The sequence below is a fragment of the Sinocyclocheilus anshuiensis genome, unplaced genomic scaffold, assembly GCF_001515605.1.
Source record: "Sinocyclocheilus anshuiensis isolate Anshui unplaced genomic scaffold, SAMN03320099.WGS_v1.1 scaffold1530, whole genome shotgun sequence".
Classification (NCBI taxonomy): domain Eukaryota; kingdom Metazoa; phylum Chordata; class Actinopteri; order Cypriniformes; family Cyprinidae; genus Sinocyclocheilus; species Sinocyclocheilus anshuiensis.
This window is the reverse complement of record NW_015542493.1, coordinates 474266-500587: the sequence shown is the minus strand read 5'-3', so window position 1 is coordinate 500587 and position 26322 is coordinate 474266. Positions and strand designations below refer to the sequence as shown.

The window sequence follows — 26322 nt, the reverse complement described above, 5'->3', positions numbered from 1 at the left end:
GGTCTCAATTGGTCCTCTGTTGCCGTCTAGTGGAGAACCCATGTGTACTGCAGCCGTGCGGGAACCGAGGCGTCTGTTGGAGTGATAGAAGGGGGAACTACAGCTGTGCCTGCAGGGTGGGCCACACAGGGAGAGACTGTGAGAGAGGTCAGCTCCTGATCTTCCATTATTCAAAATCAACCCATATCCATTCATTTTATTTAAGTGGAGGCTATTTAGAAAAGAAACTAGATATTAAGATAGAATGGAATTCAGAGTTTGTGTTTTTACTGGCAAAGTGATTTGTTAAATTGCTTCCAGGGAAGTTATTAATTATTCAGAGATTTATGATAAGTTTGTTACTTATTACAAACTTAAAATATGTGCATTCTTTGGTATGTATTTGGTATGCATGTACTGCATTCATAAATTAATTTTCCTATCATAGTTTAGAGCAGTGGCTTTCAACCTTTTTAATTCCAAGGGTTAATTTCCCATTGTTCACAACAGAATTTGAAGGGCCCCCATGTAGACTAACAGGTTTCCACAAATTAAATTAAGTCACTTAAATTAATTTACATTATTAATTAAAATTAATTTACATTAATAATATAATTTAAAAGTTTTCATAGCTGAATGTTCTTCAGGGATCCCATTTATTTAACCAATGAATTTACATGATGTTTCCAGTTGTTCTTGATATATTGTTTAAGCTATTTATTTATTTAATTTTAAAATTTCTAGCTAGAAAAATGTAAATTATTTTATAAAATCTTAAAAACCTAACCCTAACGCATCTTTAACAATTTGTGGAGTACTGTATATTTTGAGTACAGTGTGAAAATTAATGATTATTTATGATGATGTACTTCTGATGATTTGTCATTGTACTTTCCATTGTTATACAATTTAAAATTTAATTTGGGTAGTAGATGCTGGTGATTGTTTATGTATTAGACTGTTGGATTGTACAGTAGGGATAAATATGGGATCCTATATAATTCATGTTCTAGTCATGGGTAGCTATATATTATGTAATGTATAGGTGGATGTGATGATTTGTATACAAATGAAAATTGTCCAGAATTTAAATGGAACGCGTGTGTTTTTAGTGATTGAACATTGGCTAATGAATGATGATGTCAATAGAATTAATGATTTAAAGGGGTCATATGATGTTGCTAAAAAGAACATTATTTGGTGTATTTGGTGTAATGAAATGTGTTTATGCAGTTTAAGGTTCAAAGAACACATTATTTTCCACATTCTGTACATTATTGTTTCTCCTCTATGCCCCGCCTTTCTGAAACGCGTCGATTTTTACAAAGCTCATCGGTCTGAAAAGTGAGGTGTGCTGTGATTGGCCAGCTATCTAGTGCGTTGTGATTGACCGAATTCCTCAAGCGTGTGACGGAAATGTTACGTCCCTTACCATACTGTGATGATGCCCTGTCCGGCCGGAGCGACGAGACAAAAACATTAAAACCCATTAACTGTTCTGGAACAGTGTTGTAAATACAACTTAACCACTGATTTCTAGTCGTGTCCTCTTTTGGAAGGCCAAACACAGTAACGTTAGTTTCGCTTTCACAACGAAACACACGGCAGGCTTGTGTGAGCGGATGCCGGCGGCTAGAGTGAGCGGCGGCCAGCAGATTCGACGAAGGAGTGGCGGGCGGGCTTGCGGCAACTACATGTGACGACCCCGATCCTCTTTTGGAAGGCCAAACAAAGTAGTTTCTCTTTCACAACGAACACACACTGCGTATTCACGACATGGCGGCGGCGGCAACAACAATACTACAGCGAGAATAAAAGTTACGCCTTCTTTCTTTGCGTGAACATTTGGGCGGCGTTATGCAAATCTTCCCACATAGTGATGTAGATATGTGGGGGCGTGTTAGAACGAGCCGTTTTAGGTAGGCGTGGCTGACTCTTAACTTTTATAAAGAATATCTCTTTGGATTTGAGACTTTAGTCTTTGCAACTTTACAGATATTCTTTATGCACCAAGAGCTTGTAACACTCCAAAGAGAAAGGAAAAATTTAAATCGCATCATATGACCCCTTTTAAATAAGTGGATGGAGGGATTGAACTGTTCAACACAATGAAGAAGGCCTTGAGCTGAAACGTTTGTGTTTTGACATTGGTGATGAATGTAAAATAAACGTTAAAAAGAAGATTATTTTTGTGAGTGCGGATCATGGTCTCATGTGCTAAATATAAAATGTTAAAACACCATGGACATTTTATCTAGAAATCACTTTTAAAATTAAGCTACCTCATACTTACAAAAGTAAAGTTGTTGAGGGGGTGAATTAAAATAAGAGATATGTTTATTTGATGCTTGTTTTTATTTTAAATCATCTTAAGACATCTTGGGGCCCCATTTGAGGTTTGCTGAGGTCCCCTAGCAGGCCGCAGCCCACTAGCTAAGAATCACTGGTTTATAGGGTATTTGATTGATTTATAATAATTTCACTGTTCCCAGACCTGTTGCCTCCATCTGGCCTGCATGTGTTGCGGGTAGAAGAAAATGAAGTCGAGTTACGCTGGGATCAGTCAGATGCCACTCAGAATTTAATCAGTGGCTTTGCTGTTGCCTTTGCTCCTATTGGTCGAGGACCAAGGAAGACAGACTTCCTGGAGAAACAGCATTCTACCTATGTACTACAGGGCCTGAACCCCGGACAGCTTTACAACATCTCCACGTTCTCCGTCAAACGCAACACCAACAGCAACGACATAAGCCAGCCAGCTTTCGCTCTCATCCGCACTAGTGAGAGCTCCCAATTTTTCTTCTGTACCTACATGGTGATTGTCACATCCTGTTTCCTTAGCACAATGTGACAGCAGGATTTTTTTTTTTATGTTTATTTGTTTAAGTCCGTAAAAAAAAATTATGAATGTTATTTGTGCCACAAGAAAAAAGATGTGAAGCACTATTACATTTTCAAAATTTTTACACAATAATAGTGCTAAACTAACATGTACATATAAAGTATTCACTCACATACTCTTCTTCTCCTGTTCTGTCGCAGGGCCACGTAAGGTGGAACAGCTGGAGGTAGTGAATATGTCGTCCTCTCAGGTATGGCTGCGGTGGCTGGTGCATGTTGGACGCCATGCAGCAATCAGTCAGGTTCGGGTGTCTCTGGTGCCTGCAGATGGTAGCGGACCTCGCACAGCCGTGCTCAATAGCAGCGTCACAGAGTACTCCTTCAGGTCAGTCATGATGACACAGAAAAAGAAAACACAAGTCTGCAAATAGTTTGCATAGTCAAGAGAATGATCTCATAATTGGCCCATCTAGTCTGTTGCAGCCTTCAAGTGCAGTCAGAAATGTTCTATTTACAAGTTCCGAGCACATGAATAACCATATTTTTTCCCTTACCATATACAGCCAAATAACGTGTCATAATATAATAATGAATCTCTGGACCTAGAAGTAGGAGATTCCGAAGGTGCACTTGAAGTGTGTAAAGTGGCTATCAACACATCATAAAACAAGAAAATGTGAATTTTTAAACATTTGCACAATGGGTGACAATCTAGTTAGAACGTTTGCTTGCAATACACGTATTGGCCACTAGATGGACACAATAACATCTCATGCTTGCCTGTTAACTTTAATAGTTTAAAAGTTAAGAAATGCACAGCTCAATATGATTTACATATACCTTTTAAAAATCACCTTTTGTGTTTCACGGAAGAAATTCATGATGGTTTGAGTTCAAGACGCGAGTACATGATGATAGACTTTTTAGTTGGAACTTGAAATTAATTTTAGGCTTGCTAATTACTTACCACAGAGCTGAACAAAAGTTCCACTCTTGCGTTAAACTGGAAGAGTGTTGTTTTCTTTACATATAAACAGTTAGTTTAGTTCCTTTTTTGGGGTGAGTGGGTTCTGTAGTGAATATAACTTTTGAGTTGAGGGAAAGCGGCAATTTCCGGGGCACGTCATTTTTGGCGGCAGTTTGAAAAAAATTCACCTTTTCTATTCTGTATATACATGTGAGAACTCTTATTGTACACGATTCACCCATGTACATATTTCATTTTTATTAAAATATAAAACTATTATAATATTATTATTAATAGGCATATTATTAACGTTTAGCCTACATTTAACATACTGTAACATATTATGTTTCATTGTGCTCTTTAGTAAGTAGTAGTAATAGGTGCATAACTCTAAATGATGTAAGAAAAATTATAATGCAGTTTAAAAAAATAGGAAAAGGAAAACAAGCAATTTCATTGGTGATGCACTTTTTTAAATTCTTTTTTAATTTAAGCTAATTTTTTTTAACCAAACCCAATATTAAAGTTTTCATTTAGCCAAAAAAAAAAAACAATCCCAAAAATAAAGTTTTGGTAATTAAATTTGGGTGATGGTACTCTTTATGCTATTCAGGGTGCTGTGTTCACAGGTGATACAGAACTTGGTCAGGTTAAAAGTCATATTGAATTTAGCATGGATCAAAAATGAGACTGTGGTGAATAGACAGTCTTTGCAATGGCACTTCAATCCCTTACAGCCTCATTTTCATTCCTGTCAAAAATTAAATATGGCACTACTCTGACTAAGGTCTATTAAACCAATCATAGTCAATTTCTTTTGCAACAAGCCACCTCTTGATATTTCAGGTGAAGACATTTTACATATTGCTACTCCAACATCATTTTTGGTCACGGTGAAGTGTGTACACCCTGCTGATATGTTTACCTGTTGTAGTAGTGTTGTAGTTTATACTTATATATGTGGCACGAAATAAACCCTGACACAGTTAAAACGTGTCATCGAAGAAGTTCCAATTGCACATCACTGATTTCAACCCTTGATTCATAATACTGTCTTGTTACCCGGATGATTCACAGATTTTTTTTTTTTTTTTTTTTTTGTAGTTGTTTCCAGTTTCTGAAATGTTGTTGCATCACTACATTTAATACAATGATCTGAGATCATATAAAGGTTTACATTATGAAAATGAAAAACACATATTTTACTGATTAGTTGTGTGTAACCCACAGCACATTGCTCCCAGGTCAGATGTACACAGTAGATGTAGTCACACAGAGTGGTTTACGCCCTGAAGACCTGCCATCAAGTAGCAAATCTGCTGGGCCACTGCACTTCTGGACCAGTGAGTATCTCTTCAGCTCTGTGTTACAAACACATGCACCTCTGTAGTAAGTAACAGCACATTATACTGTTCTCTCCATCAGGACCGCTTCCACCTCAGAACCTTTCACTCTCCCACATCACCACCACATCTGCTCGAATCACATGGGACCATCATCCTCGGAATCTTCCAGACGGGTTTGTGGTCAATATTACTCGCGGCCTGAGCACCCGTAGCCGCTACCTACCTGATGGAAGTTTAGGGACTTATACACTACGAGACCTCACTCCAGGACAACATTACCGACTTGCCCTCACTGCTGTGCGCAAAACGAGCCAGGACAACATTCAGAGCGTCCCTCAACACCTAGCCTTCACCACACGTGAGTCGCCGATATTTAAGATCACTGCTTGTCTGCTGATTGTCAAGATGTCTTTGTCATGGTGACCCATCTGTGTATCTTGTATTGCACAGTACCAGTTCCAAAGGGCCAAAGCAGAGGTGACAGACCTAAGGGAGGACAGGACTCCCAGACAGGACAGACCTTGACACAAGTTCAAGATGGAGGCACAGATGACCACACAGAACTCCTTGAAGAGCCACAAAGGTACAGATGCAACAATGCATTTATGAACGCAATGCTAGGAAGGAAGCCATAGAATAATGAGCTCTTTGTGTTTGTTTTCTCTTTCAGATATACAGAGCTAATTGACGGAAGAGGGAGAATTACAGCTAAATTTACCAACCTTCCACAAAAAACCATCAGACACCGCACAAGTCAGTAATTATTTCATATATAATTGTAATGCATTATAATTTTAAACTTTTAAAATATTATTTAGATTAAAAAATCTGCTAAATAAATAAATGTGTGTTTTATTCAAGTGGTTTCAAAGTAGGAAACTTGAGAAAAAACTATTTCTTAGTTAACATTTTAACTGAGGATAATAAATACAATAATATTTGATCACATTTACCATATTTGATATTACTTTCATTCTCCTGAAGATAGTCAATCAAATCAATGAGATTAATTGTGATTATTACATGTCAATATATTCTGGAAAATTGCTCTGGAATGATATGTTTTATGAAAGCACTAAATAAGTATATTAAATTTAATTGACTTTCTTGTTTCTCTTCAGGTTTATATATATATATATATATATATATATAATATATAAAATGTATATATATATATATATAAAATTTGATGTGGTTTTAGTAGCCTACAATGTACTTCAAAATTTAATAATTTTCAAATTAATTAATTTGGAGGGAAAAAGGCAGCATAAAGCAACATAATATGGTATTTACACTATTATGCTTAACATTTTTTATAAACTGTAAACTCATTATATACGACTATATTTCACTATATATGAAAAAAAAAACTGCCTTGACATTTTAGGAAGGGGTCCCTTGCATAAATAAATTGAAAACCCCAGTTTTTATTTAACTTGATTTTTCAATTTCTGCCATTGTATCTTTCAAACAGAGCCTGAACCTCCAATCAAATTAGAAAAGATGGAAGAAACCACCAATAAGATAAGTCTAGCTCTGGAAATTCCTGAAGAAGCGACAAAGAGTAAATCTGGTAGGTAATCTTTCAATAAAACTCTATAAAGATTATTGTTAGACAAGTGAGAATTGTTGATTAACTTTAGATAGGGAGTTCGTGGTTCTTAAAACAGGAGAATGTTTTAACAGTTGGTGGTATTCAAACTCTCTAATTGGTCCCAGCTGAGAGAGACTGTGGCAGAATACCACTGCATGTATTCTGAATAATCTGCAGCATGACAGTCACCATAAACAAACCACATCTATCAGCAATCTATTATGGTTTCAGCCCCCCCAAAAAGTGACTTATAGCTGTTTAAAAATGCATATTTATGTGCATGTGATTGTGTATTTAAAAGAGCAGCTAAATAAACCCAAACATGAAAAAGCAGCATGCTAGCCAATGTTTAAACTTTTCATGTAGCAAAGCATTGTGTTTATGTGTTTGTATCCAAAAACATTTCATTAAATTTCAGAGTCATCCCAAGACTGCAGGCCTCAGCCCTGCCAGAATGGTGGAACATGTGCGCAGATCAACGAGTCGTTCAGCTGCAACTGTGCCGCTGGTTTCAAGGGCAGACGGTGTGAGCTATGTTAGTATAACCACATCTGTTCATTCACAAGCATACAAACACAAACCAATGAATACCTTATAAATTAGAATTAAACTTGAGTTTATTTATTATTGTTTTAGTTTATTATTTATTTATTATCCCACCACCTAGACACCAGAATCTGTATTTCACCAAAATAATTTTAAAAGCATCAGTCTGAAAAAAAGATAATATATCGTTTCACAAAATGCAAAATAACATAATCTTTACTAGCTTTGCCTGTAATAAGATCTTTAGTCAACTCCACCTTTTATATATTTTCATTCAGATTGTCAGCGAGTACCTCACCCATGTACTCGCCTTTACTCCGAAACTAAGAGTGTGCCTGTGTGGGAGGATGGTGTCTGCCATTATTTGTAAGTGTCTGCTCTCTGGATATGTCTATTGTCCTGTTTTGCTCCAGTCTAATCCAGTAGTTGTATCTCTTTTTGCTGAGTACCTGTTTTCACCCTCAGGTACAAAAGGACATATAAACTTCAGCAGGATGTTTGTTTTAGAGAGATCTGTGAGCCTTTGCTGCCTAAGAAAGTACTGCCTAAGACTCCAAGTATGTATAAACTATTGTACACAGTTCTTCCTGGTTCCAATGTACAGTGGATGTAAACATGTGGTGGAAATGACTGCACAATTGAAATCATGGAATGAAGACAACCTTTAAACAACCTTTTTTCCTCTCTCTCATCAGACAGAAGAACTCAAAAACAACAACAATAGTGGTGAGTATATTTTATATCTCTGATAGAAATGGACACAACCATATTGTCACATACTGAATGTGTTTTTTTTTTTCTGTTTTAGGAGGCTGAACCAATGACAGCTTTGGGGAGTAACTGCTTCTCTCAGTCTTAGTTTAAATGAGGATGCATTACCGTCATTGTTCACCCTTTCTTGCAGCACTGGTCACCTTTCATTGGCTACATTGTCCTATGGACGCATGTTTGTTCATTTACAGCTCCAGGGCCATATTCGTGAAAATTCTTAGTAGCTCTTAGTGATAAAATTCTAAGAAAAGTTTTAAAAAAGTGAAAAGTTTCCCCTTAAAGTTAAAGAGAAGATCCTAGTAAAGATAAAAGTTATTCACAAAGCATTTTAAAAGAGCTCTTAAGGTCAAGAAGTGTTAGGAGTAGGGAGGAGGACTTTTAAGAACCTTAAAGGGATAGTTCACCCAAAAATGAAAATTTGATGTTTATCCCCTGGGGATGCCTCGGGGGTGAGTAAAACGCAGCCTAATTTTTGGGTGAACTAACCCTTTAAGAGTTTCTTTAGCAGAGGAGAAAATGGGTGAAAGATGAAGAGGGAGAAGAAATGTGTTTGAGACAATGGATGACAGTGACTTAATAAGATGCTAGATTAGATCATGTTTGTGACCCATCTTATTAGAGACATGACAACTATATATACAGTGCTTAACAGATTTATTAGACCACCACCCAATGTAAGGTTTGCGCCACAGCTGCCCTAAAATAACAGTATTGATGATTGCCAAAATTATTTTGTATGTTTCTGTAATGATTAATCCACCAGTATGTGTAAGCTCTTTAGGCACAGTAGTATTTCTAATGCTAAAATATAATTATTGTTGGGATCTAATGGATTCAATGATAGATCACACAAAAGTTTCATCAAAAGCAAGTCTTTGGGAACAACTAGAAACTATTTGGAAGTCAGTAACAATAGAGACTGTGGAAAAGTATATAAAAACAATGGCAGCAAGAATGCAAGCTTCAAGGCAAAAGGAGGGCATATAAAATAAAAATAAAATATAGGTTTTTTTGTTATTATGTGTGAATACTAGAATAATAGAAGACTATTTAGTTGTTTCAGTTTATTTGCCCAATAAATGACAATTTTTAGTTTTGAAAAAGATTTTGACAGATTCCTAAAATATTTGTTTTCTCACTTTATTATGACAGGTGGTCTAATAAATTTTTGTGTGTGTATGTATATATATATATATATATATATATATATATATAACTGTAATTTCAAAGTGAAGGCTTATAATAGACCCTATTTAAGTGTTCTTTTTTTCCTTCTTGGACAACCAATCACAGTCTTCAGAAGAATGTGTCATACCCAGCAACGGGGTCAGCCCCACCTCCTCACTAAGATGAAAGTTTTTGTCGGTTTTTTTTCACTCAAAATTTGTTCTCAGATTGGTCCTGAATCACTCAGGACCAATCTTAGAATCTTCGCTACGATTCTTAATTTTTCAGATGAATTAGGAGCTTTCTGAGAGGATTCTTAGAAGAATAAAGGCTGAGATCTGTAGATGATCTTAAACATTTGATTTAGGAGTTATCTGCGTCAAATAGCATACCTCAAATGTAAATATTATGTGATTTTTTTTTTTTTTTTTTTGCCTGTTGCCTGAATTGCCTGTTCAGTCTCCAAAACCTACAAGTATTTTCATTCAACCATTCATTCAAGCCTGGTTCTCTCCTACAGCAAGTTCATACAAAATACTGGGGGAAAAATGTCATACCATTGTTTCTGTTTGTGTAAAGGAAAACTGTCTGCTAGCTACCATGTAAATAGTGTTTATAGTCTGTTTTTGTAGTTGAATATTTTAATAATAAAAATGTTAAAACTTCATGGTCTCTTCACTTTTTAAGGAAAAAAATAAAGCCTCGGGTGGGAGGGGGTAATATGAAACTGTATAAAAATATGTAAGGATTTTTAACTGATAAACTTCAGTGCTGGGCATTCTTATCCAGAAAACAGATTTTGAGTTTTAGAATAAATAACCAATGAGGTTATATGCTAGACCCTTAATTGCCACAAGGTGTCGCTATGTTGTAAAAAAAAAAAAAATTGCCTTTCATGAGGCAAAATTTCCTGAAACTGTTTGTCTGGCTTTGTGAAATATCATGGATCTTGCTCACTGAACTTCAAGTCTACGGTCCCAGGTAAGCGGTGACACAGGAAGTAGATGGTTACGGTTTTCAAATTCCTGGTCTATCTCAATGTGTCTTTGAAGAAAGCATTTACACAAAGGATTGGACTGAAGTTATTGCATTTATGCCATTAGATTAGATTAGATTCAGCTTTATTGTCATTGTGCAAAGTACAACTACAAAGAAAGCCAATTAAATGGTTAGCTCTGAGCACAATCTCAGAAAAAAAGGTACAAAAGCTGTCACTGGGGTGATATCTTTTCAAAAAGGTACACTTTTGTACCTTTTAGGTACTAATATGTACACTTTAGGTACTAATATGTGCAAATATGCAAGTACTAACAGGGAACCTTTAGGTACACATGTGTAGCTTTTTTTTACCACCCCACTGACAGCTTTTGTACCTTTTTTTCTGAGAGTGCAGAAATGCAAATAACAATATGTCTATAAATACGTACATAAATATGTACTATCATGTTCTATAAAAAGTGCATAAGTATGAGGTTGCGAAAGCAGTAACCAGCTCAGTGCAAGAGACAATGTGTACAAACAGAGAACAAAATATTATAAATGGGATAAAGTCTATAATGAGCTCTATGATGGTTTCTTTGCATATTACAAACAACTATTTGCAATTTAAGGAAACAAACTGATACAAAGGTTCATGTTCATCCATCAGAGATTTATCAAATAATTATTCTTAGTGATATAATTGGAGAAAAAGTAATAAAATAAAATCAACCTTAATAAAGTTTTTTTAAAGTGATATTATTATTAATTTCAGATATATTGTAATGTTTGAGATTATACCTTCAATTCTTTTCAGGTCACAGATCCCTCACTGTATATTCCATAAAACTAGTGTTGCAATTTAAGTAGCCTATGTAATACAGTGCTATTTTAATATAGCCTAATTACGTACTTTGTAATGGCTGCATTTTAAAACAATCAAAAAGAAAAAAACAATATTGATGTACAGAGCCACATTACATTTTAACTTTATACATTTTAATGTAGATACAATGACACATTTAGATACTTTTGTTTCTTAACTTTTACTTTGGTTGAAAGCAGCGGTGGACAGTGAAGTATTTTACTTTACTCAAGTCAATTTAAAAAAGTATCTGTACTTTATCAGTGTTTGTCTTTGGAAAACTTTTTACTTCACTACATTCCAAAGCATAATGTACTTTTTACTGCACTACATTTCATAAATAAAAGATTTATTTTTACCTTCAATACTTAAGAACATTTAATATGATAACTTAAAACAGTACTTTCTTTTACTCAAGTAAAACATTGAATTACTTTTACTTGAGTAAAAGAAAGTACTACATTTCTAATGTAATTAAGTAGGCTATTAAATTATATTTCATATGAAACGTAGTGCAGTAAAAAGTAGGCTACAATATTATGCTTTGGAATGTTGTGAAGTAAAAGTTTTCTAAAGAAAAACACTGATCAAATACAGACACTTGAAAAGTACTTTTACAGCAGAGTAAAAATGCTTCACTTCTGTCCGCCTCTGGAAAGTTGAAAACTTAATATAGTATTTTTATTTAACGCATACTTTCATATTTTACAAAAACGAGTTTGAAATCAAACTGATTGAACAGGCAGTAACTGGCGTAGGTAAAAGCTCACAGTTGTCACCTGCCTGTATTATTATCATTACATTAAACACACACCACCCCAGGAGCGCGCCCGTAAACGTCTGCGCGCACTAGTTTTAAATGCCCCCCCGCCCCCAACCGCCCCTTTCTTCAATGAAAACTGAGATTGCGGGGGGCGGGGGTGGAAAAGACCATGAAAGGATAGAGCTGGAGGACACTTTTAAGAGCTGTTTGTTTGGGATAGTATTTGTGACTTGTCCCCCGACTTTTTATTTTAAGAAATAGAAGCTAAGGACTTTCTCGCAGGAGAAACACAGCGCTTTAATAGCGTCCAACTGGTCCCGCCACAGAGATTGAGCGCGAGCTAGCAGAAGTTAGCTGGACGGCTATCGGCGGCGGGTGAGGGGTCGACAGAGAGCGCCGTCATCAAACCTAGTAGCATGTCGCCCTCGGGAAGAAGTAGCTCGAGCTTTGGATGAGGTTCCGTGGCGCAGTTCGATCGCAGAGACTTTTTGACGCGACGGTGGGTTGTGATGTTTCCGCAAGCGCGGGGCTCCGGTGGAGGCGCAGCGTCGGCGGTGTCCCGGGGCTGGCCGCATACGGTACTGTGGAGACTAGGGGGTTTCTATCTCCTCCTGCTTGTCGAAGGGGCCCGATGCCTCGCCAACCCGAGCAATGCACCGGGCATAAACAATAACAACAGGCCGAATGTGAACGTATTCATGAGCGAGGAAGAGGTCAAGAAACTCCTGGGTGCGTATACTTTATTTCTCCGTCTGCTCAACTATATTCCTGCTCTTTCCAAAGTTTTGCTTGGAACTAGAAGTTTTTGGCACTCTGTCAAACTAACTTAATTGCTTCTAACTAACTACTAAAAGCTAACTCTTGTGTGTGTTTAGTGTCCAGACGTACACAAGTTGTTACAAACAGGCTCACAAACTGCTAAAAACTTTGTTGTAGTTGGTTAGCTCTCAATATGTTAGCTTTGGTAGGCCAAAACAACCCGCAGCGTCCATGTAACCTCAGTTTAATCGCTAATATCTGCCCAGAAATGTTACAAAATGCACGTGAAAGTAGTTTTGGGAGGTTATAATTCAGCATGTTATTTAACAAGAATGAAAGACCATTGGGTTTGTCATTAGGTCGAAACTGGTTGCATGAAAGTTTTCTAAGTGTATTCCAATGCTTTCCATGCTTGTGTTAATTATGTGGTGATTTGTAAGGTTTAGATCACTCACATGTACAAGATACTGAGCAGAGGTGTATGAGCTGATCTGAGTCATTCATTCTCATTGGTGTGTGTCAGAATTAGTTGACACAAAAGCCACACAATGGATTTTTCCTCAGAAGTTTTACTGCTTTATGTCAGACCAGTCAGTAAACACTGTAAATGCAAATGCAAGGCACATTTAACCCTGGAACGCATTTTGTTGCCGCCGTTAGTATTTATATAACTAAAAAGTGCTTAATCCAATTCTTTAAGCTTGTAATGAGAATCAGAGATTTTTTATAACTGTATAGCAGACTACTTGCATAAAATGCATTGTTGTCACTCTATATCTCTCAATAATATGTCTTAGTATGGTGACATTTAAATGTCTAGTTTTATTATCAAATTTCTGTATTTTTGGGGGTCAAATACAATGCACTACAATGCTGATTGAGAGATGTACAAATAAATTTCATCAAAAGCCTGTTGTACATATTTGATACTCATATTTTTACATGATTTTCTTTAAAAAAAGTATAGAAGGTGTGTACCACAGGTTGTTTTTAGAATTATATTAAAATGCCTTAAACAATCTATTAGAGTAGAAGTCATGTAAAAGATTTTGTACAGCAGGTTTTTCAGCAAAGTTTTGATCATGTTTGTAATTTAGAGGCATTAGAAATTCATGCATCAAATATGATACAGTAGGCTTTATAGGGTTAATGCAAGTGAGTGCATTTTCATACATTTCTCACACTCTTGTAATCCTAATGGAAAACTATATGTACAGTATAATTAGGCAGTTAGTTAACAACATGTTGTTTATGTGTTTGTTTATGACTTAATGGCTCTGCTTAAAACAATTTGTGCAGAATATAGTCCTCTTTCCAGACTAAAGGACCAAACTAGATGTTTTGTACTCTGAATAATTTAATGCATTCATTGTTCTTGAAGATAAAAGTCTTTGGGATGCCCTTGATATGTTTGTATTCAGAGTAGATTTTTGGTTCAGCACCACTGTGATTAATGCAGTGAGAACTGAATAGTGGTTGTTAATTGCCGGGTATTTGTGACTGGGCCAATAAGCAGTCATTATCATTGCTAATGTCACAGCGTAGTTAATGAAAGGGTTGGGGGCTGGAGCATCAATTTCCTGCTGGAAAGAGGAAGCGGAGACGAGGGCATTTTGAAGCAGCCTTGTTTGAACTTGTTTTGAGGGTTTACCCTTTCAGCTCAAATTGAGAGCAATTTCTATTAGACTGAAAATAAAACCGAAATTATATGTGGCATTTATGTAATGTGATGCAAATGCTGTAGCATTTAGCTTCAAAGCTTGAGCTCTGAATGTTGCCATATGGAGTATTAGGTTTCAAATGAGGCAGTACTTGAACTTTTTACATTTGAATGCTTTGAATTTTGTAAGCGATGTAAGCTAACCAGATGTTCAAGACATGTTTAGTTTTTGATCAATGTTGGTATATTAACGGCTGATTCTGATATCTAAAAAGAGCATGAGGGCCGATATAATGTACATATATTTAAAGAATACAACTTAAACCTATTGTACATAACATTTTGTTTAAATTCGCCAAAGGTAATTAAAATGGAAAGGGTTTTCTTTGAATGTTGGTAATAAGAATCCAAATGTGAAGGCACAATGTGGGTTTATTTTAGCTTTTTTGAAATGCAAACAGATTTGAAAGATGATTGTCCCCCTCTGGTCTCATACCTCTGTTATCCTCTGTAAAGCTGACCTGCATATTTTTTGTCACGACTGGCTTTGGGAACAGAGCTCATAGCTATGAGTGCCTCTTTCTGGGTGCTCTGCATTGCTGTGTCTCGTCATTGATGATTGATGAACTTTATGGTGGGCTTTTACACTCTTTGATGATCATATCAGGTTATTATAATCAACATATCGCCTGTAGTTTTATGCGGGGTGCTCTGGCATTTCTCTTGTGATGGGTGCTGGAATGGAGCTTTTTAAAATTTCTTTTAGGGGAAGTGGAATGGAGCTGCTCTTTAAAAAAAAAATAAAAAAACTTCTCAATGTCATTTGCCCCTTCGCTCTTCTGCTGCTGTCACTTTGTTTTTGTGCATTCTGGGATCCTTAAACCTACTCAGACTGCATTAATTTTGAACCTGAAGCTTTTATGTCATGTACATTAACTTCACATAAGAATTGCCAACAATCACTGTGTCATTCTCTGTTAACATGATTTTTTCCCGTCTCCGTCTGGTTCAACAATGGGTGCTGGCCATCTTGGAATCAAAACCACCTTGTTATGCTGCAGTAGACTGAGGGGCCGTTTACACGACAACGTTTTCAGCCAAAAACGGGAAAATTTTTATACGTTTTGCCTATTCGTTTACACGACAACAGCGTTTTGGGGACTGAAAACGCATATTTTTGAAAACCGGGTTTCAAAGTGCAAGTTTTTGAAAATGCCACCGTTATCGTTTCAGTGTAAACACCCAATACGGGAACCTTTGAAAATGGTGACGTCATGCGCGTGCTTAAAATCTAATTAGTTGGTCTTACTTAAAAAAAGCATGCAAACCGATTGCCTTGAAAAAACTAAGTAAAGTGAAATAGGAATAGTATGTTGTACTGACAAATGCTTAGTAAGTATAGTTCACTTACACGAGAGTTCTAGTAACTAAAAAAGAACTGTAGGGGGTACTTAATCCTTTCATTTAGGTTTACTCATGACTTAGTATAGCTGCTCACTGACTCCCAGAGTGCATTGCGGCATGAATAAATTATGCAGTTGCTTTGTTTTACAGTTGTTGATTTTATTTGCCAATTTTATTTGCTGTCTTGTGTCAGTAACACAACAAAAAGAGCAAATAAAATGGTTGTTACAATTAATGAAAATAAATGAAATTGAATTGTTACCATTGTTGTGATTCACGTGCTGAATGTTTAAGTCTGTGTGTGACTTCAGCATATTACCACACACTATTTAAGGATTATATAAACCCAATTAAAAGCATCTCAAGGTTTTTATGAAAAACGAAATTTGAAAAAGTTCATCAATAAACACAAAGAAATACACTAATGCTTTAATTAGAAGATAGATCACCTTCTAAAAGCAACCTATTTATTACTTTTCTTCCCTTGAAATCAAATAACTCTGACTTCATGATTCATTGCTGCATTAACAGGAAAAAAATTATAGTAACATAAACGAAGTTCCAAATGCCCAACCAAAGGGAACGCTAATCACTATAATGGTGAGTTAAAAAAAAAAAAAAATTTTAGGAACATCAATTTATGAAGTTAGCTTATGTGATGTTCTCTCAAACATTTCAGTTGTATTGAAAATTCAACATTCAAGGTGACTTTGGGAAACAAGTGAATGCAACTAATGAAAGATAACTGCAGACATTGAGAAAAAGGGTGAAAAGTCTATTAAGACTCTTTTTCTTTTCTTCTTCTTCGGTTGTTATGTTGCACATTAGCAACATATTAATGCACTGCTGCCTCTCACTGCTTTATTAATGTCATTGGTTACTTTGTGGCTACTTGAATATTTTAAGTAAGTTTCACTCAAAACGGTAAGTAAATTGTTTTATTTACCTTGAAAGTAGCTGTAACTTAAAACCTAGTAAGTATAACAACTAAGTAAAGATAACTAATTAAATCTAAGTAAGGTACACTATTGGATTTTACAGTGTAGTACGTGTTAGGTATGTAAACATGCGCAGTACGGGTCGATTTTAAAGGCAAGCGCGCGGACAAACATACACAACAATGGCGGAGTTATATGGTACTGTTATTGCTGCTCAAGAGTTTGCTAACGCTTCTTCAGCAAAGTGTGGATTTACTTCTTCACCAATATTACAACCAACAGCGGAGACGCATCATATACAACATATAATCGTCACTTCCCTACAGGTATTGTTTACTGACAAGGTGACAGCGACAACTACTGGCCTGACTACTGGCCGTAATACAGAAAAACGCAAGGGAAAAACTTTTCCGTTTCTGACTACATCGTTGTCGTGTAAACGTAGCCTTAGGGCCATTGTAAGCATGGGGCTGTAAGTAGGAGAAGTCCCTGAATGCATTTATCACAGGGACATCAGCAGCCTGTAGTTTTACACTGCCAGTGCCTCAGAGAATCAGGTGTCCACTGTTCTGCACAGGAGTCTGATTACCACTGATGTGGTTCAGAGATCCTGTTCTGTGACTCACAGGAATCCTTGACTTAAAAGTTTATGGTTGTGGTTATATGGATGACATTTTTTGGTGCTTTGAATAAATGTTGGTCTACATTTTCTCTTTGGAGTCAAATGGATTTATATTTGACTATTTTTTGTCAATGCCTAAATTTCCTCAATATCGCTATTGCAGATGTAACGTTTTGAAAGCCTCAATTTCTGGAGTTAGGACTAGTGGTGGATAAGTGGTTATTGATCTTATGTTGACATTCACATTCCAATTTTTTTTTGTAAAAACTTTCATGAATATTTGGGGGAAAAGGGAACGTAAATTAGTGAAAATTGTATGTATTATTAATAGTCCTTTTTGTGTGACAGTGTAGTGTTTGCATACTTTCTCTGCAATCTTGGAATACAAACTAAACTTTTAAAAACTTTACTATTTTCTATGTCTTTCCAAAATTGCAGATGATTCACTTTCATTGAAAGTTATTGTCTCCACTTTCTACTTTACCTCTTATTTCTTTCCTCTTGCTTGCTTTTTCTGTCACGCTCTTGTCATTTCCTGTCTGAGCTTTCAGGAGTTCTGTAATTCTTTTCACAGATCTTAATCTTGTCCCCCTCCCCTCTCTTTTTTCCTCTTTAGAACTGTCACTGCAAATAACCTCATCCTATACATGTTCTATAGTGACTCTGATGTATGTGAAAGGAGATCTCACTGCTGATTACAGCAAATGGTGAAAGGCAATGTTTGATGTGATATTTACATTCGTATCACAATCTGCCCTCTCAGATCCTTGAGTTCAGTCAGTATAGCATGAAAGTAAATGCTCTGGCTTCTTATGGAGACTGCTGATGAAAGCCGTGTTTTGATGGTGGTTGCTAAAGCACTTGTTTTCTGTTTCAGATCCAGTTTTTGCTCAATTAGCGTTTTGATTTTGGCAGTCATGTGCTACCTCAGAAAAATATAATTTAATTAATGTCATTGATCTCATGACTGTAATGAAATTTTAGAAGTAATATGGTTGTGGAGATCAGTATATAATCAGTACTGATGAGCTGAGTATATGTTAAGTACTGTCATCTCAAAGTATCAGAGGAGCAATGAAAGCGGGTGAGAAGTAAAGATACTTTTCAATGAGGTAAATATTTTTTTAAAAGCTTCGTTTACCACAATGATTGTTTGAAATGTTCTCCCTTGTAAGGGTCTATGGCTTTCCCCTGTGACATCACTGCCTCATCCAGCCTCATGCTGTTGTAGTAAAGAGAGAAAGCTTTCACTCTCTCCTTCAGAGTCCCAACACCACTGGGATGAAAAATCTCAACTATCCAGCTCTTCATTGCTAACAGACAGCGTCAGCCCTCTTCTGTCTGAGTTATTTTGGGGGATCATTAGATGGCCTTGCACAGTATATGGCAATACATCGAATGTTTAGGTTACGAAACACATCCACTCTGATTTACGATGTAAACTTGCTGCCTATGAAACGTAAAAAGTGGAAACGCCTTGAATAGATGCATCAGACAGATGGTTGCAGCTCTTTTAAGGGTTTAGGGTGCTGCATTTCAGTTAGTTAATGCATTCACAGTCAGTTTGACGTCTGTAATGTAATAATAATGTATTTCAAAGTAAAATATGATCTTGTAATTTAAGAAAAATTACATGACTGGTCTTTAATCCGTTGGAAATTGATTAGATCATGTAATATGGTTGGTTGCTGGTTTGCAGTTCTTTGTTTACTATGTCTGATACCTGTGCGATTAAAACTTAAATGGTTTTGGTGAAAGCCTCAAAGAAAAATTGAGTTAGAAAAAATTTTTTTTTTTTTTTTTTTGGATGAACTATTACTAGTCATTTTTTTTCTTGGGTGTAATGTGGAATAACAAGCTTTCCTGTAGATCAAACGGTATAGCATGGCACTAACAAATTCAGGTCATGGGTTCGCTTTTAGATTCCTATTTTTAAAATTCATGCTTAATTCATGATGATTCCTAGGTTTTTGCAAGGTCTACAAGCAAAACTTTAGAGAGGTTCTGAACACTTTGACATATTCGGCCAGTACCACAAGAAACTTGAGAAATGTAGCAGCTAGGGGTGGCGATATGGCAAAAATATATCACGTTTTTTTTTATATCACGGTTCACGATTTTATCACGATTCTTTGTCTCTTTGTGTTTTGTTGTTTTATTAATAAAGGAATGGTTCACCCTAAAATAAAAATTCTGTCATCTGTCTGTCAGTTCTGTCATAGTGTTTTATTTTTATACCATCATTTACTCACTCAAAAGTTGTTTTAAACCTGAATGAGTTTCTTTCTTCTGCTGAACATAAATGTTATTTTGTAACGTGAAAAAACTAAGAGTTGCTTGTCCACAGTGACTTTCATAGTATTTTTCCAACTATCAAATTTAATAGGGACCAGCAACTGTTTGGTAACCCACGTTTTTCAAAATATCTTCTTTTGTGTTCAGCACAATAAAGAAATAAATACAGTTTTGGCACAACATGTGAGTGAGTAAATAGCGACCGAAATAAAATTTTAGGGTGAACCATCCCTTTAATGACAGTCGGCAGCATATTTAGTACTGTCCCTTTAAGACCTGCACGCATCTAATATACAGGCACGTATCCGACTTTCTCTCAACCGTTTACTTTTATTTTAACCTTGTGTGTTTGTTTTGACAGTATTAGCGCAAAAGCTAACTTAGTCCGGTAATCAGGAGCTGCTGGACAGGGTTTTTAGTGCGCGTGCTTCTACCCCCTCAGAAAAAGCGCACATCAGAACAGCACGTCCATGATAAAAAATCGTCATATTGCACACCCCTAGTAGCAGCTCAATTTTGTTACTCTTTCTTGTATAGTTCCACTAGCCAAGTGAGTTTCTGTCTTGGATCAAAGATCAAAGCTGCGTGCTCAAATGATACAAACCCCTGGAGAATCATTCTCTGCAGAGCTACTCTTGTGATGGGCTATTTCACTTCTTCTTTGGTGTTTTTTCCAGAGCAGTCTTCATCTCGCTGGTCTCGCGGTGTTAACCAGTCTTGAGGAGTGTTCTCCACTCACCAAAAACCTCAATATCACTGCCTAACTCTTGTCAAAAGAAAAGGTTACATCTCTTGGAGATGTTGGCCTTTGTCTTTATCTTTAGCGGACTTTCTCCTCTGACTCCATATTAGGAGAGACCTCAAGAGGTTGAGGTATCTGGCCTGGCCCAGTCCTTTATCGGTAGTTTCCATGGCAGCGTGAAAGGGAGGTGAGCGAGTTGCTGATTTAAATCAATGTGTTTATGCAGGGTTGATCCTGACACTCAGAAAAACAGCAAGAACGGACAAGCGACTGAATTTATAGTGTTATGAGGAGATCTCATTTAATGAAGTGTGTCCACTGACTCACCACAAAACTTGAGGGATAGTTAGAAAGCACTTTTATGTCAAATCGTTTTTCACTATTTCATTACTAATACTAACTATGATGGAAATATGCAGTAATTGACAAGGGATTCTATTTCTGGAAGGACTTCTATGTCTGCGATGTTGTGACTGGCAGCCTGGTTGTGTTTCATTTGAGTTTGAATATTATTTTGCGTGAGTTTGACAGCGATAATAAAAAAGACCATTAGTAATTTACCTCAGATCTTAGAAAGTAATTTAAAGAAAACAAAAATGTTCAAACTGATTTTTATTTTTTTATTTTGTGGTGAGTGCTTGAAGAGAGAATGAGACCGTATGCACACTCTTCTGATTGGCTTTGATTTATAAATTATTTTGTCATGTCTCTTAATTTTTCATTGATTTTTCTTGTCTGTGGAGTATACTGGGTCTCATTTTCTTAAGTGTGCATGTGCGCACATTTGTGCATGAAATGTGCATGCAAACATTTTCTCAAACAAGTCATAATTCACCGATAAATTGTATTCTTAATTCACAACAAAATGTAGGAACGACCGAAACCACATGCAAAAATCACATACTCTGGGTGGCCTTATAATAGTTAAGATTACATTTTGGACATTTCATCTTATAGGGGAGAGCGGGGTGAGTTGAGCTAGTTTTTACTTACGGTGTGTTTAAAGTGAGCACATGGCATTAATGGGTCCAACTTTGTACATAAATTTCAGGATGTGTTGCATCTTTGGGAATAATCACTTTGAATCTAAAATAAACTACTAAAAATATGGCTTTCCAAATAAAAAGTGGTCTCTTTGCTCATCTTGCCCCCAGTGAGGGGTAAATTGAGCCTAGGGAGAGGGTAAAGGCCCCGATATACTTCAAACGAAATCGAAGAACGAACTGATATGACATCATTTCGAACAAAATCAGGCCGAAACGAAGTTCGTTTTGAGTTCGTTTTCGGCAGTTCGAAACAGCTCACCAAAGCGAACTTCTGGGGGGAGTTCGTTTTGGCTCCTAAACACCTTTGAGATACCATTGGTCCGTGGCGGTTATGCAATCGGTGGGTGTGTGGGGAACCCCACTTTCTTTGACGTGCATTTTTTTTTTTTCGTTTTGTTTCTCATTCAGCGGAGGTCAGGCAGGAGAACAACATCTCCAAGTCACTAGCAACATAAATACACTGTGTTGAATAGCTGAACTGCCACAGATATATCCGCACCTGTACAATCGCTCGCGGAGAGACTTTAAAGATTCAGAGAAAGCATTTAATTCCTAAAAAGAAATTGCAACAAAGCTTAGTGCCGACGACCCGGAGTTATGCAAAAAGCGACGTAGAGAAACGTCAGATGCAAGTTTTCCAAAGCCATGAAAAGAATGAAAGGAAAGAGTAAAAATATAACAATATATATAATATATAAGATTTGGTAGCAAGTACCAAATACATGTTTTAAATAAATGTTACACCATACTGCTGCTGCTGCGGTTGTTCTTTCAATAAGCGAATTTAAAAGGTATACAATAAATGAAATGCCAAAATAACATACAATAATAAACATTTGTTTTTATCAAATCATGACACCACATAAAATATAAAAAGGTGTAATAATTTATCCAGTTTAATCAAATAAATGAACACTAATAAAATAAAGTAATAAACAGGTTTGTGTTATTGAGATGACTCCAATATTTTTTCCACATCATGCTAAAGTTTTCAGACTGAGCCATTCACACTTAAAGACTGATTATGGGAATGGAATGGTTCTTTTGTGTTGCAAACATGATACTTGACTCTGAGCTGCTGCTAATCATTCTTTTGTTTATAATATTCTGACCATTGGTACCCGTCTCACACCTAGACACACCATCATGGCATCTTTATTGTGTTTAAGGCATACGGGCTAACGTCACGACACATGTTTACCTTAATCTACACCCCGCCTCCAGCAGTTGTGGGGGTGTTGGAATGTTCGAAAACAGTATACCGTCGCTCAGCCTTTTCGAAATTCTTTTTGCCCCCAAACAAAGTAAGAAAACGAACTTCGTTTGAAGTATATTGGGGCCTTAAGTACTGTGCCACTGATTATGCTGAAGAAAAAAACCTGAACATTTTCAGCTTATGCTATATCAAAAGAAGAGAAATTCAATAAATATTCAATATTCAATAAATAAATGACTTCTTAAAATCCATTTGTGAGCCTTGTGATGGACTGGAGCCTTGTGCAGGGAAATACAATTTCATAAAAACTTCAATGGCCAATTTTCATAAACAAGGCCAATTTAAAATTTTCAAAAAAAATCAAATTCAACTAAATTAAAAATGTTTGGTTTAAAATGTAATGAAATATAACATAGAAATACTGTAAAATAATACTTGCATAAGAAGGGGTGATCAGCTTACCCCAATCAAATTACCCCCTCAAATTACCCCACTCCTACCATTTTAACAAACTTGTATCATCCAACAGTTTAGAGCTAACATCATACTAACAGTATAACCTCATATTATAACTTTCTAAATCACAAACACATATGTGATATTTTTTCAGATTTGTCTGTAATTGTTCAGACACAAAAAGTATGAATCCTTGAACATTAAAAAATCACTTTGAACAGCAAAAAACTGTTTTTTGAACCTAAATGTAGTTGCCAATTATTTCAAGGGCCTCTCTTTATCACAGGGTGAGTAAAATGGATAACTCTTCATATATTTGTGGGCACATCACCAATTTTGTTTAAGGTTGCTTAGAAATAAGGGGTGGCTCAACTTCCCTGCAGGCTCAAATCAACCCGCTCTCCCCTATATTTCATCATATATAGTGAAAAAGTAAGAAAATTATAGATTTATAGCTTGAGCTGAGAGGTTTCCTGCATATTGCAGATGCACGTATGTACAGCTGTCGAATGAAAGGTTTGAAATCTGAGTCTGCATAAAACTTGTTTATTAGGATGCAACAATAAATAAATAAAAGTGTACAATAAAATAGTCTCATTGGGGATAGGCTTATCACAGTGTCTTTAGTTCTCAACTACGTTGTACTGTGTTGCAGTTATAAACCAGCTTGGCCGCCTTCTCAAATGAGTAAGCGAACCCTCCCTTGTTCGTATCATACCCGTAGAAGATTGTTTACTTAAGCAGCAGCTGTACTGCCATGTTGTTCCAGTGAAGGCGGAGAGTTCTGAGGATACCTCTTACGGAACAAGCTCTGTTTGCTTGACTGCGGTGGCAGCTGTAGTAGGACTGGCTCATGTGGTTGTAATTAATGACTGGCACTGACTCCTTTTGAGCACCAAGCAAGATTCATTACCAAGCTGCCACAGCTCAGCCATGACAATCTGGAACCTGTCTCTTCAAAACAATGCACTTTCCACAGACTCAAGCCTAGCCGTCCAAGTGATCCCTCAGACTCTGGCCTCAGGAAAAGCAGGCCTGCAGGAAACTAATGTTCATTAATGAGCTGAACACAGTGATGGGGCACTGAAAGAAAGGATTGTCACTGCTTTAAAACTGATCAAAGAACCTGAAGTAAAGTCCAGCTGTGAGAATACGCGAGTGGACTTAAAATGAAGTGAAACATTTCACTTCGTACTTGTAGTGCTTTGATGATATGCTAATTCTGGTGGTTCTGTGTAGTTGGGCCTCACATTGACCCTCAGACCTTTAACTGAAGTGTTTTGAATGCAAATGATGCATTTTCAAGGTTAACTTATTCTCAAGGACATGTAATTCTGTTGCTGTCACTTCAGCTCACAGACTGAAAAAACAAACCCTTTACATTGTGAGTAAATCACTCACATATGCGACTAAATCTTCACTCTGGGTGACTAAATGATGTCTAATATTAGCCACTGGCTAATAAATTCTCATATTTTACTCGCCAGTGTGTGAGTGAGCACAAATATATTTTCACTCGCCGAACACTCAGACTGAGCGCTTCAGAGTTTCACTCTCAGTCAAGTGATCTGTGTCACTTCGTACTTGTAGTGCTTTGATGATATGCTAATTCTGGTGGTTCTGTGTAGTTGGGCCTCACATTGACCCTCAGACCTTTAACTGAAGTGTTTTGAATGCAAATGATGCATTTTCAAGGTTAACTTATTCTCAAGGACATGTAATTCTGTTGCTGTCACTTCAGCTCACAGACTGAAAAAACAAACCCTTTACATTGTGAGTAAATCACTCACATATGCGACTAAATCTTCACTCTGGGTGACTAAATGATGTCTAATATTAGCCACTGGCTAATAAATTCTCATATTTTACTCGCCAGTGTGTGAGTGAGCACAAATATATTTTCACTCGCCGAACACTCAGACTGAGCGCTTCAGAGTTTCACTCTCAGTCAAGTGATCTGTGCTATTTTTCAGTTCATCTCAATGGATGCGCAACGCACCTGTATTTCGCGTACCGTAAACTCTAGTGTGAAGGCGCATGACTCGCTGTCACTTTACTTTTTTCTCACACGCAAAGAGAGAGACTGAGCGAGAGAGTCTTACATACCATGCAGAATTGACGCGCTACATGTAAACGATATTCTTTGTTGTATTTTCCTGTCAAATTATTGGAGTTCCTTCGGAATTCTTCAGCTTTTAAGAACTGCCGGTTTCTCTGGTAGTGGGCGGAACTAATGCGCAAACGACAATCTCATTGGCTGGCGCTCACCTATTATCGTCCCTGTTTTGGTTTCAGCAAATCAATGCGAGCGAATGCACACAACCTGATTAATATTAATGAATCCAGCATCTCATTAATCCTTACTGTGTTTTATATTGTTCTTATTAGTAGAATTCGTAGTGTTATTAACTTACCAGTATTATTGTTAGTTTTTTCCCATTTTTTTTACAGAAACACAGAATGACCAAAAAAGCACCACCATCAACTAAGTTTAGTTAAAATGACTAATATGTATTTATATGTGGTTACCAAGTTTTAATTGGTTACGTCGCAATGTTGCAAATATTTCTGTTTTAAACCATGAAGGCGAGCCAATGGATATCACACAAGCCCGCATTTACACACGTGCAAACTTTGCGCAAGAGTTATGCCGGTGAACGTCTTAATCTCAGTCAATTCACTATACAGAAAGTGAAAGTAAAAACAGAATGACAGAGTAATGACGTAGCTTTCGGCATCTGTCACCGCATATTCTCTCAGAGACGATGAGAGACCAATCTACTTCAACTGGGGATGCTCCGATCAGGATTTTTGCAGCCGATACGGAGTACCGATTTCTTGTCATGGTGATCGGTCGATACCGATGCCGATTCTGATGCTTCAAGCTTTATATAGATGGTTTCATCGGGCGCACGCGCCTGGCCGAAGTTAACTTCCAGTCTGTGTTTGTTTATCAGTCTAGCTATGGCTATTAGCCAGTCTGGCTAAAGTTAAAGGGGTCCTATTATGCTCTTTTACAATGTCTTGAATTTGTTTTGGGGGTGTACTAGAACATGCTCTCATGCTTGGTGGTTCGAAAAACATAATTTACATTATTACAATACCTTTCTCCCCATACTGGCACAAACGGCTCGATTAGTTCCGGGTTTGATGAAGGCCCGCCTTCCAAAAAATGAAATGTGATGTGATTGGTTAGCTGTCCCAGTGCGTTGTGATTGGCGAACAGCTTAGACGGTGTTTCAGTACTGCCCCGCCCCCCCCTTGCTAAAGCAGCAAGTTCCGTCTGCTCCGGTTTAGTTAAAGGGGTCATATGATGCGATTTCAATTTTTCCTTTCTCTTTGGAGTGTTACAAGCTCTTAGTGCATA

General features: G+C 36.8%; 2 protein-coding genes across 3 annotated transcripts in view; both read left to right on the top strand.

Annotated features, from left to right (window-relative positions):
* Positions 1-8276, top strand: part of LOC107694110 (sushi, nidogen and EGF-like domain-containing protein 1) — a 31984-nt gene extending 23708 nt beyond the window's left edge. Inside the window, exons 20-32 of the mRNA XM_016493703.1 lie at positions 31-147; positions 2472-2759; positions 3022-3205; positions 5018-5130; positions 5213-5491; positions 5584-5716; positions 5804-5886; positions 6608-6706; positions 7146-7262; positions 7552-7639; positions 7739-7830; positions 7969-7999; positions 8082-8276. Coding sequence (XP_016349189.1) covers positions 31-147; positions 2472-2759; positions 3022-3205; positions 5018-5130; positions 5213-5491; positions 5584-5716; positions 5804-5886; positions 6608-6706; positions 7146-7262; positions 7552-7639; positions 7739-7830; positions 7969-7997 — 1622 coding nt within the window. The 3' untranslated portion in view covers positions 7998-7999; positions 8082-8276. The remainder of the gene's footprint in view (positions 1-30; positions 148-2471; positions 2760-3021; positions 3206-5017; positions 5131-5212; positions 5492-5583; positions 5717-5803; positions 5887-6607; positions 6707-7145; positions 7263-7551; positions 7640-7738; positions 7831-7968; positions 8000-8081) is intronic.
* A 3661-nt stretch (positions 8277-11937) lies between these two features.
* LOC107694116 (tyrosine-protein kinase RYK-like) overlaps positions 11938-26322 on the top strand; it is a 56776-nt gene continuing 42391 nt past the window's right edge. For both annotated transcript variants that reach the window (XM_016493719.1, XM_016493717.1), the window contains exon 1: positions 11938-12546. In XM_016493719.1, coding sequence (XP_016349205.1) covers positions 12327-12546 — 220 coding nt within the window. In that variant the 5' untranslated portion in view covers positions 11938-12326. The remainder of the gene's footprint in view (positions 12547-26322) is intronic.